Source organism: Fusarium pseudograminearum, chromosome 4, assembly GCF_000303195.2.
Source record: "Fusarium pseudograminearum CS3096 chromosome 4, whole genome shotgun sequence".
NCBI classification, from domain to species: domain Eukaryota; kingdom Fungi; phylum Ascomycota; class Sordariomycetes; order Hypocreales; family Nectriaceae; genus Fusarium; species Fusarium pseudograminearum.
Window position 1 is genome coordinate 6,420,860 of NC_031954.1, and position 14,641 is coordinate 6,435,500.

A 14,641-nucleotide genomic window follows, 5' to 3' on the forward strand; every position below is an offset into this window, starting at 1 on the left:
CTCAACCTCAACCTCAACCTCAACCTCAACCTCAACCTCAACCTCAACCTCAACCTCAACCTCAACCTCAACTTCAACCAACCAACCAACCAACCAACATGCAACTGATCTGCCTTCCCACCATGTCCTTCAAGCGTGCCACTCGATCACTGCGCAAACGCCTTCTCGGCTCAAAGGCTTTCCTCCCTGCTCACACCGCAGCTGCTTCGTTTCGATATTCAATACCACGGTCCACGGCGTTCCATTCGCACTCCCACGGCAAACTTAAGCACCAAGCCCAACCTGCGGCCCTTGGTACAGTTGCCGTGCGTGGCAATGGGCTCACCCCAGGGATAGAGTCCTACGCTGCCATGATGGAGGGCGATGGCTGTTCAAGAGCCGGGAAGCATATTGGCTCTTTCTACCAGCAATGGGAACGCGGCAGCTTCATGATCAGAAAGAGCAAGATGATGTAAAGAAGGCTGGCCAGGTCAACTGTGGAGGATAGTCGCGATGACCTGGCCGTTTTGTTGATTTCGCGTTTTGTTGATTTCGCGTTTTGTTGATTTCGCGTTTTGTTTTTCATCAAGTGCTGGATTACTTGTTGGCTTTGTTTGGTTGATGCAGCTGTTGATGACCGTTATGATTGTTACGTCAGTAGGAAAAGACTTTTTAAAAAATGATATCTAAATAAACAAGCTGTTTTGTATGGTCACCTGAGACACACATACACATTCCAGAATATCCACAGGGCACCAAGGGAACAGAGCAAAGCAAACGATTTTTTATGATTCGAAGCTGGTGAGGAGAGGGCCAGGTCTAGTAACGTAACAGACCCAACCTCGAGTGCGAACTCGATGTGCAAGAAACAGTTCGTATGCAGGGGGGGTATATCCAGCGTGTCATTTCTATGTGCTACCAGGCATCATCATGGTGTCCGCCTGCTGGCACCTTTTTTCTGTTTTTTTCTCTTCTTGCCATGTGTCGAACTTGTCGACTCCATGTGCATAACATAATCCTAGCCACTCAGCCCTTTACGAGGCATGGTGACAACTTCAACTTCAAGATGCAAGGCCTGCTATGGGTTGAATGATTTGTGCAAGAAAATGATCATTAGATAGTTGGGAATCAAAATCGTGATCAGGACACATCAAGGTCCGCTTGATTTGTTCCAAGTCGTCACGAAGCGACGGAACAGTATCGACGTATCGATACATCAATCAATGTCGTTTAAAATACGCTGGGAATCGGTGGAATATGCTCTCCCGTTTCACCACGGCAGGTATGTACGGGGGAGGAACGGTTCGCACGGGGTGTACCTACTGCCCCTTACGAGCCTTTTCTTGCGCCCTTTGTTCTCGAGCAGCTCGTACCAAGGGGGAGAGTTGAATAAGGTCAACGCAGCCCTTCATGAATTCGTGCTGGAAAAGAGTTAGTAGGGTGGTTGTAGGGTTCGTTAGATGCGCTTACCCTTAGCAGATCATGGGCACTGGCTCGCTTCTCTGGGTCTACCTTGAGTGCAAAGTAGAGGAAGTCCTTGAAAACGGGTGACAAGTCCTGCTCATTCTTAATGTGAGGAGTTCCGTTGGTGGCAATAAGCCAAAGAGCACGCAGAGGAGATTCGGTCAGGTATGGCGGCTCGCCTTCTATCATTTCGATCGCCATGATACCCAAAGACCAAATATCGACTTTGCGTCCGTACTCTTTTCGTGTGACGACTTCGGGAGCCATCCAGTATGGTGTTCCGACCATGGTTGTTCGCTTGTTCTGGGCTTCATTGATAGTGGCACAGAATCCGAAATCGGCTGCTACAGTTAGACATGTGTCATACAGAAGCGAACGGGTTGGGGCCTACTCAGTTTGATCTTGCCCTCCATAGACAGCAAAATGTTGTCAGACTTAATGTCTCGGTGAATGACACCCTTTGAGTGCAGGTGTTGCAGACCCAGAAGTGTCTCACGGCACACTGAAGCGATCTGACCCTCGGACATGATGTTGAAGGTGACAACATCCGTAAGGCTGCCTCCCTCCATGAACTCCATGACGACCCAAAGCTCGCCGCCGCACAAGTAGCTGTCGATAAAGTTGACAATGTTGGGGTGTGAGCTATCCTTCATCACAAGAATCTCGTTGATAATCAGGTCCTTCTTAGGTTGCTGCTCGAGGTTCATCTGCTTGATAGCCACCAGACGGTTTGTGCCACGCTCATGGCCAGTGAAAACGCCTCCAGAAGCACCTTGGCCAATCTTGTTGAATCCGCGGTAAATATCTCGAGGGTCACCTTCGCTGCAAATACGCTTCAGGGAGGCGACAATATCGATAGCTGCGCTTTGACGAGCTCGGTGTCGTGGCCTGGCTCCAGGCACAGCCGCTCCAGGCGCTTGCTGACGGGAAGCAGTGTACGTGCCGTTTTGCTGGCCATACCCAGGAGCTGCCTGCACATTTGGACTCTGGTGGTGGTTAGGAGTTCGCTTACTAGGAGCACGGCCGAGCCCTCCAGACATGGCGGCCTGAGCCTGAGCCATGGCCTGTTCTTGCTGCTGTTGCAACAATTGTTGCTGGTAGGCGGCGGCTTGCGCCTGAGCGAGTTGTGGGTTGGGTTGCGGAGCAGTAGGAGCATAGGTTGGTACAGCCACGCGGGAGTTGGATCTCGAGCGGTGCTCTTCGGGGAGCATAGGACCGGCGTCCTTGGACACGCCGTAGGACTCGTCGCCTGACTGGGACATACCGATGCCGGAGTCTTTGGTCGCATATGCGCCGTGAGGCATATGTCGGTTGCCCATACTGACGGGCGGCTTCGGGGCCGGGCGGCTGGGCATCAAGTCTTTACCAACCTGGCCTCGGGGCACAGGAGGTGGTGCTCGGGGGTTCTCAAAACTTCCTTCATTATTGACAGTTGGAAACCTGGCGTTCGTAGGTGAAATAGTGGTTGGTGACATACCCATATAGTTTGACGGGTACATGCCCGGTGATGCTGCGCCTGCCGGAGAGGTGGCATACTGGCCAGCATGATGGAATTTCTCCAGGACTTGGTCCTCTGGAGGTCTCTCAGTGGTTTCTTTGTAAAACTGTAAAATATCAACCATAGTTTGCGGGTTCTCCCGTCGTTCCTTTTCAGGAATTCCACTTTCGTTGATAAGCCGCTGCCATTCTTTCGGCAAACCCTAGGCGCTGTTAGGATGTACAGTGGTGATGGCAAGGGAATACTGACTGTGAACTGGCCAGTTGAGCTATCGTAGCCAACATGGGTAACGTGGACGGGGTTTTCAGGCGCAGAGATAACTGGTTTCTTGGGCGATCCTACCAAGCTGTTCATGAAACCAGAAAATCCAGACTTTTTACGTAGAACAGCAGGCTTGGAGTCTCTGCCGTCGTCGGAATATCTTTTGGGATTGACAGAGGGGCCATCTGTTGGCGCTCTTGGGCCGAGGCCTTTCTCAGTCATAGTCGAGTCCATCGCGGAGAAGCTGTTTGCGGTTCGTAAAGCAGGGTTCGCAACGCTGATGTTTAGAGGCGCCTTGACGATCTGAGGCGGGGAGCGATGACGGGTAGGGGCTTTCGGGCTGGGAATCTTTATTGATTCAATACTGCTTAGAAGGCCGGCGCCGTCAAAGGGAGCACCGATCAAGTCGTCGTGAATAGCAGGGCTATCTAGTGGGCGTAAATGAGAATCGGAAAGACGGTCGGAGTGACGAGGAATAGGCGCCCAGTGATTAGCGGGGATAAAGTCGCCCTGATGTGAGATGGGCGATGGGACAGGTCTTAGGGTGTTGTTGGCGGATAATTGAGGATGAGATCGATCAGAATCTTGCCAGTCGGACACGGTCGCGGGGTTGGAGCGGGCTGGGGGAGCGCTTGGGGCTCTCTTCAGGCTCTGGGAACTGCGTTTGCTCTCGAGGGACTGGGCGTCGAAGGCACCACCATCGAAGCCAGATGAGGAGCGACCGAAGTAGGATGGAGGTTTCTTAATAAGTTTGCGACGATGTGAAGTTGCGGTATGAGCAGACGCAGACGACGCAGAGGTATATCCGGGGCCGTCCATGATCCAACGGCAGCAAGAGCAGCCTGGGCAAGTGACGAGTTGGGGGGGGCCCTCGGGGCTAAGAAAAAAAGGCCTTGCCTTGTGGACGGCTCGGGCCAATGTACCTTTACTGTGCTGTACTCCTGTTAGGTGCTGATTTTTTTTTAGGGACGGGACTGGACTGGATGGATTGATGTGATGGGTCAAGCAGGTAGGTGGAGGAGGACTAAGCAGAAGCCGAAACAGACACAGGGCAGGGTGTGTGTGCAAGGAATGGAGGTAAGAGGATAGGATAGGATAGGATGCAATGCAATGCGGTGCGCGCAGGTCCGGTTTGGGTCTCCGTTTAGAAGCCCTCAAGCACTTTCAGAAGTATAATCAAGGGGGGAGACGAACCAACGATGCAGGCCAAACAATGGCAAGGCGAGGCAGGGCAAATGCAAGAGTAGACGGGGGGCCTGGGGACACAACGCGGGGGTGGTGTGTGGTGTGTGTATTGCAGAAGCCCAACCCAACCGTGGTGCGTTATAGTATTGTATTGTATTGCAGCGCAGTGCAGTGCAGTGTAGGTAGTGTAGCGTATCCGTAGTTGTTGTATTGTATTGTATCGTGTCGTGTGGTAGCGTTTTGACTGGCGCCGATGGTCCTGCAAGTGAATTCTTAAATTACTTGCTTCTGGCTTGCTTGGTTTCTGTTTCGCAGTGCTTTTGCTTTTGCTTTTGGTTCCGTTCTAGGAAATCTGCCCGGTGACTTCATAAGAAGAAAAAAAGGGTAAGCTGGGATAGGGATAAAGTGGGTTGGGGAAATCAAGTTCTGGGGGAGGGAGAGAAGAAGAAGAAGCATAAAAAGCAGGCAAAAAGGCGAAGCAAAGAAAGCAAAGCAACGCTGTAGAGACTCACTTTCTCACTCCTTCACTCACACTGTGTTGTACTCTTTTCTCAATTCAAGGGGAACAAACAAACGAACAAGAAAGGGTGAGAGCGAGAGAGCGTGAGATGAATCGGAATGCGGGAGTGGATTGGGTTGCGGGACGAGATATTACACTGTAGCATCATGCATGGAGGATAGAGGGGGGAGGTCCTCCCCAAATATTGTGATACAAACGGCGGGACCCTCGATTATTTACTAATACAGTGGTAGATGCTCACTGTGCTGGAGCTGTGCTGTGCTGAGCAGTGGCAGTCATCATGGAATCTATCTATGCCTTATTGTTGCAGTGCTGGCCGGGCAGCTGCCTGACCTTGTTAGTTGATGCGAGCCTTTTGCCATCATAGCATCATCAGCTTGGCCGCATGCCCATAGGTACGGGGGTGACACGGTCGCCAAAAGTTTTACTAAAAAAGGAACGTTTTCTTGAATCAACGAACTGTTCCAACAACCTTCACACTGGAATTGGGGGTCTTGATTAGCGAGGTGGTTTGGAAACAACCTAGACATGTAGGCAAGGCCCATGCTCCAAAATGAAGGGTTCAACATGTGGATGATTCAACGTCTGAGCGATAGGAGAATACCAGTCAGCATCGGTAGCTTGAAAACGGTTGTTTGATAAGGATTTCTTCCTTCAAATGACTCTCAAGTCAAGTTCGTCGTTCAACATGTACCCTGAACTCTCAGTCGTAAACCACCTAATTGGGTTTATGATAGGCAGGGCACTGAATAAATGGCTTGGACCCTAGACCCCAGCGCATTGGGTTAAGGTAAGTACCTGCTAACGCTAGGAAAACGTACATCCAGTCCGAGTGGTACTTTGGATCTGCGCAGCGGGCCACTCAATGCAAAGGTACCGTATCTTTCTTGGCAGACGCTGTTCTTTCTGCCCTGCCCTAATAGTGACTTGACCAACCCAACTCCAACTCCAACTCCCGTCCATGGAAGTCCCTTGGTTTTCCCCTTCCAACGTTCCCCCCAACCCCACTATGACTGCAACGCCATTGCCATCCATTGGATCTGCTGTCCCTCGGGCCGTTGGCGCGACTCGACAGTGTGAAAGCCGCTTGCCAGCACTTGGTGGTTGGACCAGCTATCAACCATGGACCATGGATGGTATCGCTGCATCCTGTCTTTGCCTGTTTCCCCCTGAGCGAGGCGCTCACTGACTGATGGGAACCTCAGAATGACGACGCGGGTGGGGGGACCAGATACCTGCTGATTTAATGAGCCTGCTTTCTTAAGTGTTTTGCACTGATTAAAGAGCCGCCATCCTGACACACGATGGCTGCAAAAGGGAGAGCGTTTGAGAATGAACACTGACTGGCACCGCAGAGACAAGTAGACGACAACTAGTAAGCGGAATTCATCCAGTCCAGCTGTTTCTATTTGAACCACCATGGGTGTCAGTCACTCACCTACCGACAAGCTTCAGTGAATCAATGACATGTCTTGGCTACATACGAAACCTGAAGAGATCCATATCTGCCATGATATTGATTGGAGGTACCTACCACTCACTTTTAGCGTGATTCTTCCTGCTATTAAAAGACTGATAGTAGCAGTATTATTATCAACATCAGATCTTTGAATCAACCGCGCCCAATTCGTGAGCATTATGTCATTGCAAACGAACCGAAAAGCATAAGAAGGGCCAGGGTAGGATATTGAACCAATATCAGTATGACGGACCACGTAATAATTCAATATCTTCAACAAACTCACCCTGACCAAAACCCAAATTATGATGCTAGTGGATAATCAAACACCCTGCATATTCCACTACGTGCGCTATACCGCACTCACTTTCCTATGCCGGGCATTGTGGTTCTTGGAATCCACTCCGGCAAACGCTTGGTAACCAGTCACGTAACCAGCTCGATGAGATATGTAGTCTTTCCTCAGTTGCAAACTCATCTCTCACTTCATCACGGTCAAGTGTGAGTGGGTTTTATCGGCATGCACTTCTTGAGTGGAGTTTTCCTCTCTCAAAGACGAGAATATTCACGGCATCGAGTAGAAGCTAGGAATCAAAGTTTGGCCAACCAAGCCGGTCCTCAGCCAATCTCAAGCAACTCCATTCTTCCTATAGTAGACTAGCACAGGCACAAGCCCATCCGCGTGGGTCAGGGATGCTCGTGGCTGGTGGGGACTACCGACGGTTTCGAACAAGCTCGTGGGAATCAAAGCAAGCACTTGATGATGTGTGATGCGATGTGCCTGTCCGTGGCTGGCTGGCTGGCTGGCCTTGGCCTGGCTAAGCAAACCCGTTGCGCTGGCTCTGATTTCCGTCAGGCGCTACTTGCATGCCCATCGACGACTGAGCTAGTTGATATCCGCTCCATTAAATGATGAGTTTGTCGCCAATTGGTTTCAATATTTCAGTTAAGAAAAGAAAGACAGAAAAAGTATTAGGTGCGGGGCTTGTACTAGAAGCCGAACCTCAATGTTGCGCCCAGGAACTTGGTATGCAGGCGTTATAACGGAGTACAGCCCGTCCATAACAGCCATTAGTGCACCGGGTTAGTATCCGTCAGTTAGTGTATGTATTTGATTGTTGGTGCTGCGAGACCGAGACCTTGCTTCTTCGAAGTCTTTTCTTACAGCGTCTCACCTCATCGTTAAACTGAGAAAAAGCAAGACGCCTCCGATCTGATGGACAATATCGGGAAATCGGACTTCAAAATAACCTTTGCTTTTTCTCGGACACATGCACTGCTTCAATCAATAAGCGAGCTGTTACCATTAACTTAAATGCTACCACATCCAATGGCCGTTGAAGCCACCAGTATTTCAGGACTATGGCTGGCGGCTTTCTTTTGATGGCGTTTCCATCCTTCCAGGTGCAAGCCACTGAAACCTTCCTCAACAATGAAGGGCACGATGCATGGACCTAGAACTCCACCGCATTGTCGCTTGTCTTCCCCAGCATCTTAATGAGGCATTTGTCCATTCAATTGGTTCTGCGCTGCACTGACGGGTCGCATCATACACAAGTGCTGAGACATACGTGAGCTGTAGGCTGGGCTGGGCTGAGTTGATTTGACCCAGCTGGCTGATTACATGGACCTTCTAACAGCAGGTACCCAAAAAGTTAGGTACAGGATGTGGCTTATGTTTCAGAGCCGATGCTCACCTCACCATTCAACTACCGCCGACCCTTCATCTCGATCTTGAACCAGAGCCAAAAGAAAAAACGACCCTCAATCACCTCACCTTTGTAGGTTTCGCAAAAATGTCTGCAAAGCTGACAACGCCACGAGGGATGCAAATTCCTAGCCTCTCATCTTTTCGTTGGCCGATGCTGTCTAATTGCCCCGAGCACCAGGGACCAACCTTGCATTGCTGGTGGAATTGTTCATGCTCTCGAAGATCCGGGTCAACTCGCCGCCAGTCCGCTTCTCACGACAGGATACCCCTTGGTCCATGGCCCGTCGTACAACTCATCCAAACTAATGACCAGCACTGATCGTAGGAATGCCCTCCTGCAGTTGACTAAAGGGAAAGAAGTGTGTACAGCGCATAGCACGTCAATCGGAACGGACTTGTGTGGAGCCTTTCCCTTGGCTTTGTTGTCCTTTGCATACGTGTTCGTGCCTGTTTGCCTGTATTTGAGGTGATCGCCAACTAGATATCACAACCTGTGCAGGCTCGTGGCAAAGAGGCCTCTGGATCAATCCAACAACCGGGTTATTCACTCGACACGATAATCTTTCAATAGTCGAGAGAAGGGAAATTATCTGGTCATCTCTGACTTTTGCGCAGAATCAGTACATCAAGGAATGTGGCGGAGGAAAACTTAGAGTAAGCCACGGGGCTGAAGTTGCTCACCATCCAGAGATACGAACAACCGTGCCTCACATAACTTACCGCCCAAACCTTGACAGAGGCTAGGGAGCAGCCGAAGCCTCAGAGCCTTAAAATATCCAAAAGACGAATTTTGATCATGTGAACATGTGTTGTAAACGCTCATCTAAGCTAATCAGCCAAGGTTCTGGCGGCATTGAGGGAGAAGCCTACAAACATTGAGACAACTCAACAACAACCGTTATCTACTTTACACCCATAAGACGGGAATACCTCAAAGTTGTCACAGGCGGCCCGAACTGTCACATAACTATGCCCCAAAAGGACAAAGTGTACCGTCTCCATTCAGTACCTGCAGTAGCTGACAATGCATCGCGAGGAACGCGGCATATGCAGACTGCCTGCATCAAGCTCGGTAGTATATGGCACGATAGTTTGACCGGAACTCTTTCTTTCCGTGGCATGCTGTGTGGGTGGGCATTTAATAAATACGGATGCAATGTAACGACTTTGTAATAAAATAAAAAGGGTTCGACAGGAGTAGCTACAGGTTCAATAAAGGTTGTGATTCCCAAGCTACTTGCTTATATGCACGCAAACCTAAGGGCATCATCAACCTGTGCTAACAATATCAGCTTCTACAGCTCAATCTGATTTATAACTGGGTAGTACATAGTGAGACCGTCCATGACATTGGTATACCAACACGACTTTGATTAACCGGGTGCCAACGCTACTTCGAGAGTCTTTGAGCGACTGGGAGCTCTTTGGCAACTCAGGGTGTCAGAGAAGGTACCCGTTAGAACATAAAATGTCAATTTCTGCAATCCAGACTATACTCTTGCTGTTTATTTCCATGCAAGGTTGGAGACTACGTTTTCTATAGCTTAATAATGAACAAGCAAGTTGAATGGTACTTTGATCTTACATGTCAATTGTGCACATTTGTCGCAGACGTATAATTTTTTCGCCTCGTAAATCATTTACAGTAGCAGGCATAGGGTAACAAAAGTCACAACATAGGAATTACCATGGCACGGCCGAGCAGGTGATTAAACATCGTAGGATAGACCCCAGGATCAATTCAGGATCGACAAGCCAATTGGCTATCATTAAATCTAGGGACAATGTTTGGTGTTAACTCAGACCCGTAACAGAACGTCGAGCTGTAAGTTTTTACCATCACCTTCTAAAGGCTTCCATATATCAGTTCACCTAACCTGTTAATATGAAAGTGGCGTCCATCGCCCAAGACGTCGTGTAGAGTTAAAAAGTATACCCAAAACTCAAACAAGTCTTACTTTTTTAAATAACTGAAAATTAATTGGTGTTCATTCTCAAATAAATTTGAAGACAGTCAGACACTCACATGTTTTCCCTCGTGATTGTCTAAACCCCACTTCCCCTTTAGCTTTGGCTTCCGAAAGACGATTAGCGCCCGCTATCTCGGACAAGCTTCGCGTAAATTCTAGGTGAGTCTAGGTAGGCCTGGTGCTGGATCCCTGCAGTTAAGGGAAAGGTGGCCTACTGAGCAGGAGCTATCTATTTCGTGGGGAGAGACACCGTCTGGAGAAACTTCCACCTCACCCTCAACATTGTCCAACGACAAATCTTTCTTCCTCCTCTTCTTCAATCCATCTTCTCTCCGAGTCCGTCGTCTTTTCGATTTACGGTCTCTAGCACAGCTCTGGTTCTCCCTCCTGGTTACCGGTTTTCATCGTCTGCTGTCTCTTGCACAATGTTCTAGAGGCAAGACTCGCTATACATCTGATCATTCCTCCTCTATCGAATATTCTATTTTCTACGACTTTGTCTGGCCGCAAGCTTCATTGCTCCCGTAGCCAATCCAACTTGGTAAGCATCATATATGCATCACTCCTTCAATTGGGGTTCTGTCCATCCTCTAATGGCCACTTTCTGACCTCCAACACCAGCTCATCTACTATTCCTGCCGACTTTAGCTTCACCGACCCAAATACAACTACTCGCAATGGCTTCCGAAGCTCCTACCGGTGAGCTTTCTGCTGCTCAGAAGCTCATGCAGAAGCATGCTGAGGCTCCCCACCATGTCATCGTCGAGGATGTACCTGATGAGGACCTCCCTATCCGTTCTCCTGCCGAGGCCTCTAGCTCTGCCGAAGCTCCCGCTCCCGCTCCCAAGGCAGCCCCCAAGCCTGCTTCCAAGACTCTCGATACTCAATCGCATGAGTTGTTCCCTGAGCTTGGTGCTCCCAAGGGCAAGTCCGCCAACGTGGCGCCCATCTGGGGAGCTAAGACAGCCAACGGTGCCACCCCCAACGGCGGCTCTCGTTCGTCTACTCCTGCCTCTGGAACTGTTACTCCCAACAAGCCTATGGTCATCCCTGGTCGCAATGTCGAGACAGTCACTCTGGATCCTCAGTACATCATGGCTCGTGGCCAGCTGAAGAGACCCATTCCCGACATCATCAAGGATATCAACCGCAGGTCTCGTGCCAACGTCACAATGGCTACCTCTACCAACGGCCGCTACAAGTTTGATGCCACTGGTCCTCAGGATGTTGCTCAACAGGCGCTTAAGGACCTTGTTGCGCAGATCGGTACCCGAACTGCCATCAAAGTTCCCATTCCCCATTCGACTCGTGCCCACATTATCGGCAAGGGAGGTTCCATGATCAAGGCCCTCCAGGAGAAGACCGGTGCCAAGATTCAGCTTCCCAAGGTCGACGAGAACAACCCCATCGATGAGGAGGATGACGATGCTACCATTGATGTCACCATTGAGGGTAATGCCCTTTCTGCTGCTTCTGCTCGGGATGAGATTCTCAAGATCGCTGGCGAACGATCTGCCAATGTCCAGACCAAGGTCCGGGGCATCCCCACTGCTTTCTACCCCTTCATTGCTGGCCGCGAGAATGCTCTGGCCCAGGCCCTTGAAGATGACAACGGTGTTCAGATCCGAGTCCCTCCTATTCAGGCTTACTTCTCAGGCCAGAACCCTGTCACTGCTGTTCCTGACCAGTCTCCCGTATTTGCTCCTGCTGGCAACGATGAGAGTCACGTCCAGCTTGCTGGTGATCGTGCTGCTGTCCAGAAGGTCCGCGCCGAGATCGAGCGTCAGGTTGCCGAGCTCCACAAGCAGCTCGCCGCCGAGCAGCTGGCTATCCAGCGCGGCCGTCACCAGTTCATCATCGGTGACCGAGGTGTTCCGGTTGACCAGTTCTTCGCTGACACTGGTTGTGCCATCTTGCTGCCCTCTGATGAGGATGACGACACCGTCACCGTAATTGGACCTGCTGACCAGGTTAACGCCGGTCTGGAGAGGGCTATGGATCTGGCAATGGGCATGCAGATGTCCAACTTGGACATTGCTCGATTCCACCGCAGCGCCCCTGGTGGTGCTGCTATCCACGCTGGTAACGTTACTCGATACCTACGCCAGCGCAAGGAGATTGAGCGCCTCGAGAAGATCTACAACACTCACATCAACACTCCGTTCTCCGAAGGCGGTGCTCTCCCCTGGGAGCTTTACTCCCGTGAGGGTAAGAACGCTATTCGTGCGCAGTCTGAGATTACCGGTATTATCAACGCCCAGCCTCCTTCTCGCATGGCCTCCGTTCCCATTGATCCTTTCTTCCACCAGCATCTCCGCAACAACATCACTCGACAGGTCAAGAGCGACTACGGTGTCCAGGTTGTCGTGCCTGAGGCCTCGGAGGGCAACGTTCCCGTTCTCCTTGTTTTCGAGGGCCCTGACCCTGCTGATGGTCCTTACCAGCTGCCTCGCACCAAGCCCTCAGATGCTGATATCCGATCTTTTAAGAAGGGACTGGAAGAAGCTCAGAAGCACATTCTTGATCTTATCAACAAGCAGGAAGCCATCACAACTGCCACTCTCGATGTCCCTGCCAAGTTCCATGAGAGACTTCGCCGATTCATCAAGAAGGAGCAGGAAAGCCGAAAGGCCGACCAAATCCCCGTCCGTGTTACTAAGGTCGGAACAACCATCACTCTTCGCGGCCCTCAATCTGCTGTGGAGTCTCTTGCCGCCAAGGCCAACGCCTTCGTTGAGCAAGAGAAGGAGGATGAGAAGGAGCGTGGATTCACCTTGTCTTTTGACTTCCCTCAGAAATTCGCCAACCACTTGATTGGTAAGGGTGGTAGCAACATTCGTGAACTTCGCGACCGCTTCGATGTTGAGATTCAGGTTCAGGATGGCAAGGTTGAGCTCAAGGGACCCAAGGCCAAGGCCGAGACTGCTCGCTCCCACATCCAGAGTCTCGCCCGCACACTGGCAGATGAGACAACACACACTCTTAAGATCGACCCCAAGTACCACAGAGAGTTGATTGGCGCTCAAGGAAGCCAAATTAACCGTCTGCAGACCCGGTACAAGGTCCACATCTTCTTCCCTCGTTCTGCAAAGCCTGCGGACGAGGAGCAGTCGAACGCTGACGCCGAAGAGGGTGCTAAGCCCCGACGACAGCAGCCTGCTGACGAGGTTATGATCCGAGGTCCCAAGAAGGGCGCTGATGAGGCTCGCGATGAGATCTACTCCCTCCACAAGTACCTCGAGGAGCACTCAGCCACCGCTACTGTTTCTGTTAAGCAAAAGCAGGTTGGATCTCTGATTGGTCAGGGTGGTGCTGCTCTTGACGAGCTCCGCCAGGCTACCGGTGCCAGAATTGATGTGCCCCAGGATCGTGACACCGAAATTGTCGAGATCCAGATCAAGGGTACCGCTTCACAGGTCGCCAAGGCCAAGAAGGTTCTCGAGGAGAAGCGCGCCGTGTTCGACGACACTGTGGTTCGCACTCTCGACGTTGACAAGAAGTACCACAAGTCTCTCATTGGTGCCGGTGGTAAGTTTTACTCCTTGAAGTTAAACCAAACATTTACTAATTCTGACAGGTTCTAACCTCCGAGACATCGTTGTCAAGGCTGGTGGCTCTGACGACCGACGAGAGCTCGCCCGCACCATCCAGTTCCCCAAGCAGGAGGCTGATGGTAACACAATCAAGATCGAGGGCCGTACTGATGTCGTGGACAAGATTGTCCAGCGCATCCAGGAGATTGTTGGCGAGCGTGAGAACCAGGTCACTGAGGTTGTAGACGTTCCCATTGAGAACCACCGCTCCCTCATTGGTCGTGGTGGTGACACCAAGCGCCAGCTTGAGTCCAAGTTCACCGTCTCCATTGATGTTCCCCGACAGGGTGATGGCAAGACCGGTGTCAAGCTGACTGGCCGACCCGAGCATGTGGCCAAGGCCAAGGAGCACATTCAGGGGCTTGTTCAGCAGCAGCAGGGAGAGACTATCCAGGTTCCTCGCAACCTCCACCACTCCATCTCCAACGGTGGCCAGTTCTTCCGTCAGCTTCGCAACAACTTTTCTGTTACTGTTGACCATGCTGGCCAGCCTCTTCCCGCCAAGCCTGACTCTTCTACTCGTTCCAACGTCGGAGCTCTGCCTCTGATCACAGACGACGACGATGCCAGCTCTGAGGCTCACTCGTGGAAGGTTGTTCAGATTGATGCTGGCGATGATGGTGATTTCCCTTGGGTCCTTCGCGGTTCATCTGAGAACGTTGAGAAGGCCAAGGATGCTATCGCCAAGGCTCTTGAACAGGCCAAGAAGAGCGACGCTACCGGTTATCTTGTCCTCCCCGACCCTCGCACTTACCGACATGTTATCGGCCCCAACGGCTCCAAGGTCAACGCCATCCGCAAGGAGAGCAACTGCAAGATCCAGGTCCCTCGCGACCAGGCCAAGGACGAAGCCATTGAAATCGTCGGAACCAAGGAAGGAGTTGAGCTGGCCAAGGACCTTATCCTTGAAGCTGTTCGAGAAGGCAGCAACAAGGCCCGAGAATAATGATTAACGGGTTGACATGACATTGTGATAATCCGTATCATGATCATGACATGAC

At 51.1% G+C, this 14,641-nt stretch overlaps 4 protein-coding genes across 4 annotated transcripts, besides 4 other annotated features; 3 read left to right on the forward strand and 1 right to left on the reverse strand.

The window, feature by feature from the left end:
- On the forward strand, window positions 1–108 carry FPSE_10475 (uncharacterized protein; the record flags this gene model as incomplete). The annotated part of the gene is made up of 1 exon (XM_009263592.1): window positions 1–108. A coding segment is annotated over one exon (108 nt), but the record flags the coding sequence as incomplete, so codon positions are not given.
- Window positions 75–98: a microsatellite.
- A 14-nt stretch (window positions 109–122) lies between the features above and the next one.
- Window positions 123–455, forward strand: FPSE_10476 (uncharacterized protein; the record flags this gene model as incomplete). The annotated part of the gene is made up of 1 exon (XM_009263593.1): window positions 123–455. One exon carries the CDS (start codon window positions 123–125, stop codon window positions 453–455), a length of 333 nt encoding a protein of 110 aa, XP_009261868.1.
- Window positions 456–1,298: 843 nt separating this feature from the next.
- On the reverse strand, window positions 1,299–4,021 carry FPSE_10477 (uncharacterized protein; the record flags this gene model as incomplete). The annotated part of the gene is made up of 4 exons (XM_009263594.1): window positions 1,299–1,400; window positions 1,450–1,784; window positions 1,835–3,143; window positions 3,191–4,021. The coding sequence occupies 4 exons, from the start codon at window positions 4,019–4,021 to the stop codon at window positions 1,299–1,301; spliced, it is 2,577 nt and encodes an 858-aa protein (XP_009261869.1).
- A 263-nt stretch (window positions 4,022–4,284) lies between these two features.
- Window positions 4,285–4,304: a microsatellite.
- A 222-nt stretch (window positions 4,305–4,526) lies between these two features.
- Window positions 4,527–4,630: a microsatellite.
- Window positions 4,631–7,154: 2,524 nt separating this feature from the next.
- Window positions 7,155–7,174: a microsatellite.
- Window positions 7,175–10,724: 3,550 nt separating this feature from the next.
- FPSE_10478 (uncharacterized protein) lies at window positions 10,725–14,586 on the forward strand (the record flags this gene model as incomplete). The annotated part of the gene is made up of 2 exons (XM_009263595.1): window positions 10,725–13,575; window positions 13,625–14,586. The coding sequence occupies 2 exons, from the start codon at window positions 10,725–10,727 to the stop codon at window positions 14,584–14,586; spliced, it is 3,813 nt and encodes a 1,270-aa protein (XP_009261870.1).
- Window positions 14,587–14,641: the final 55 nt, after the last annotated feature.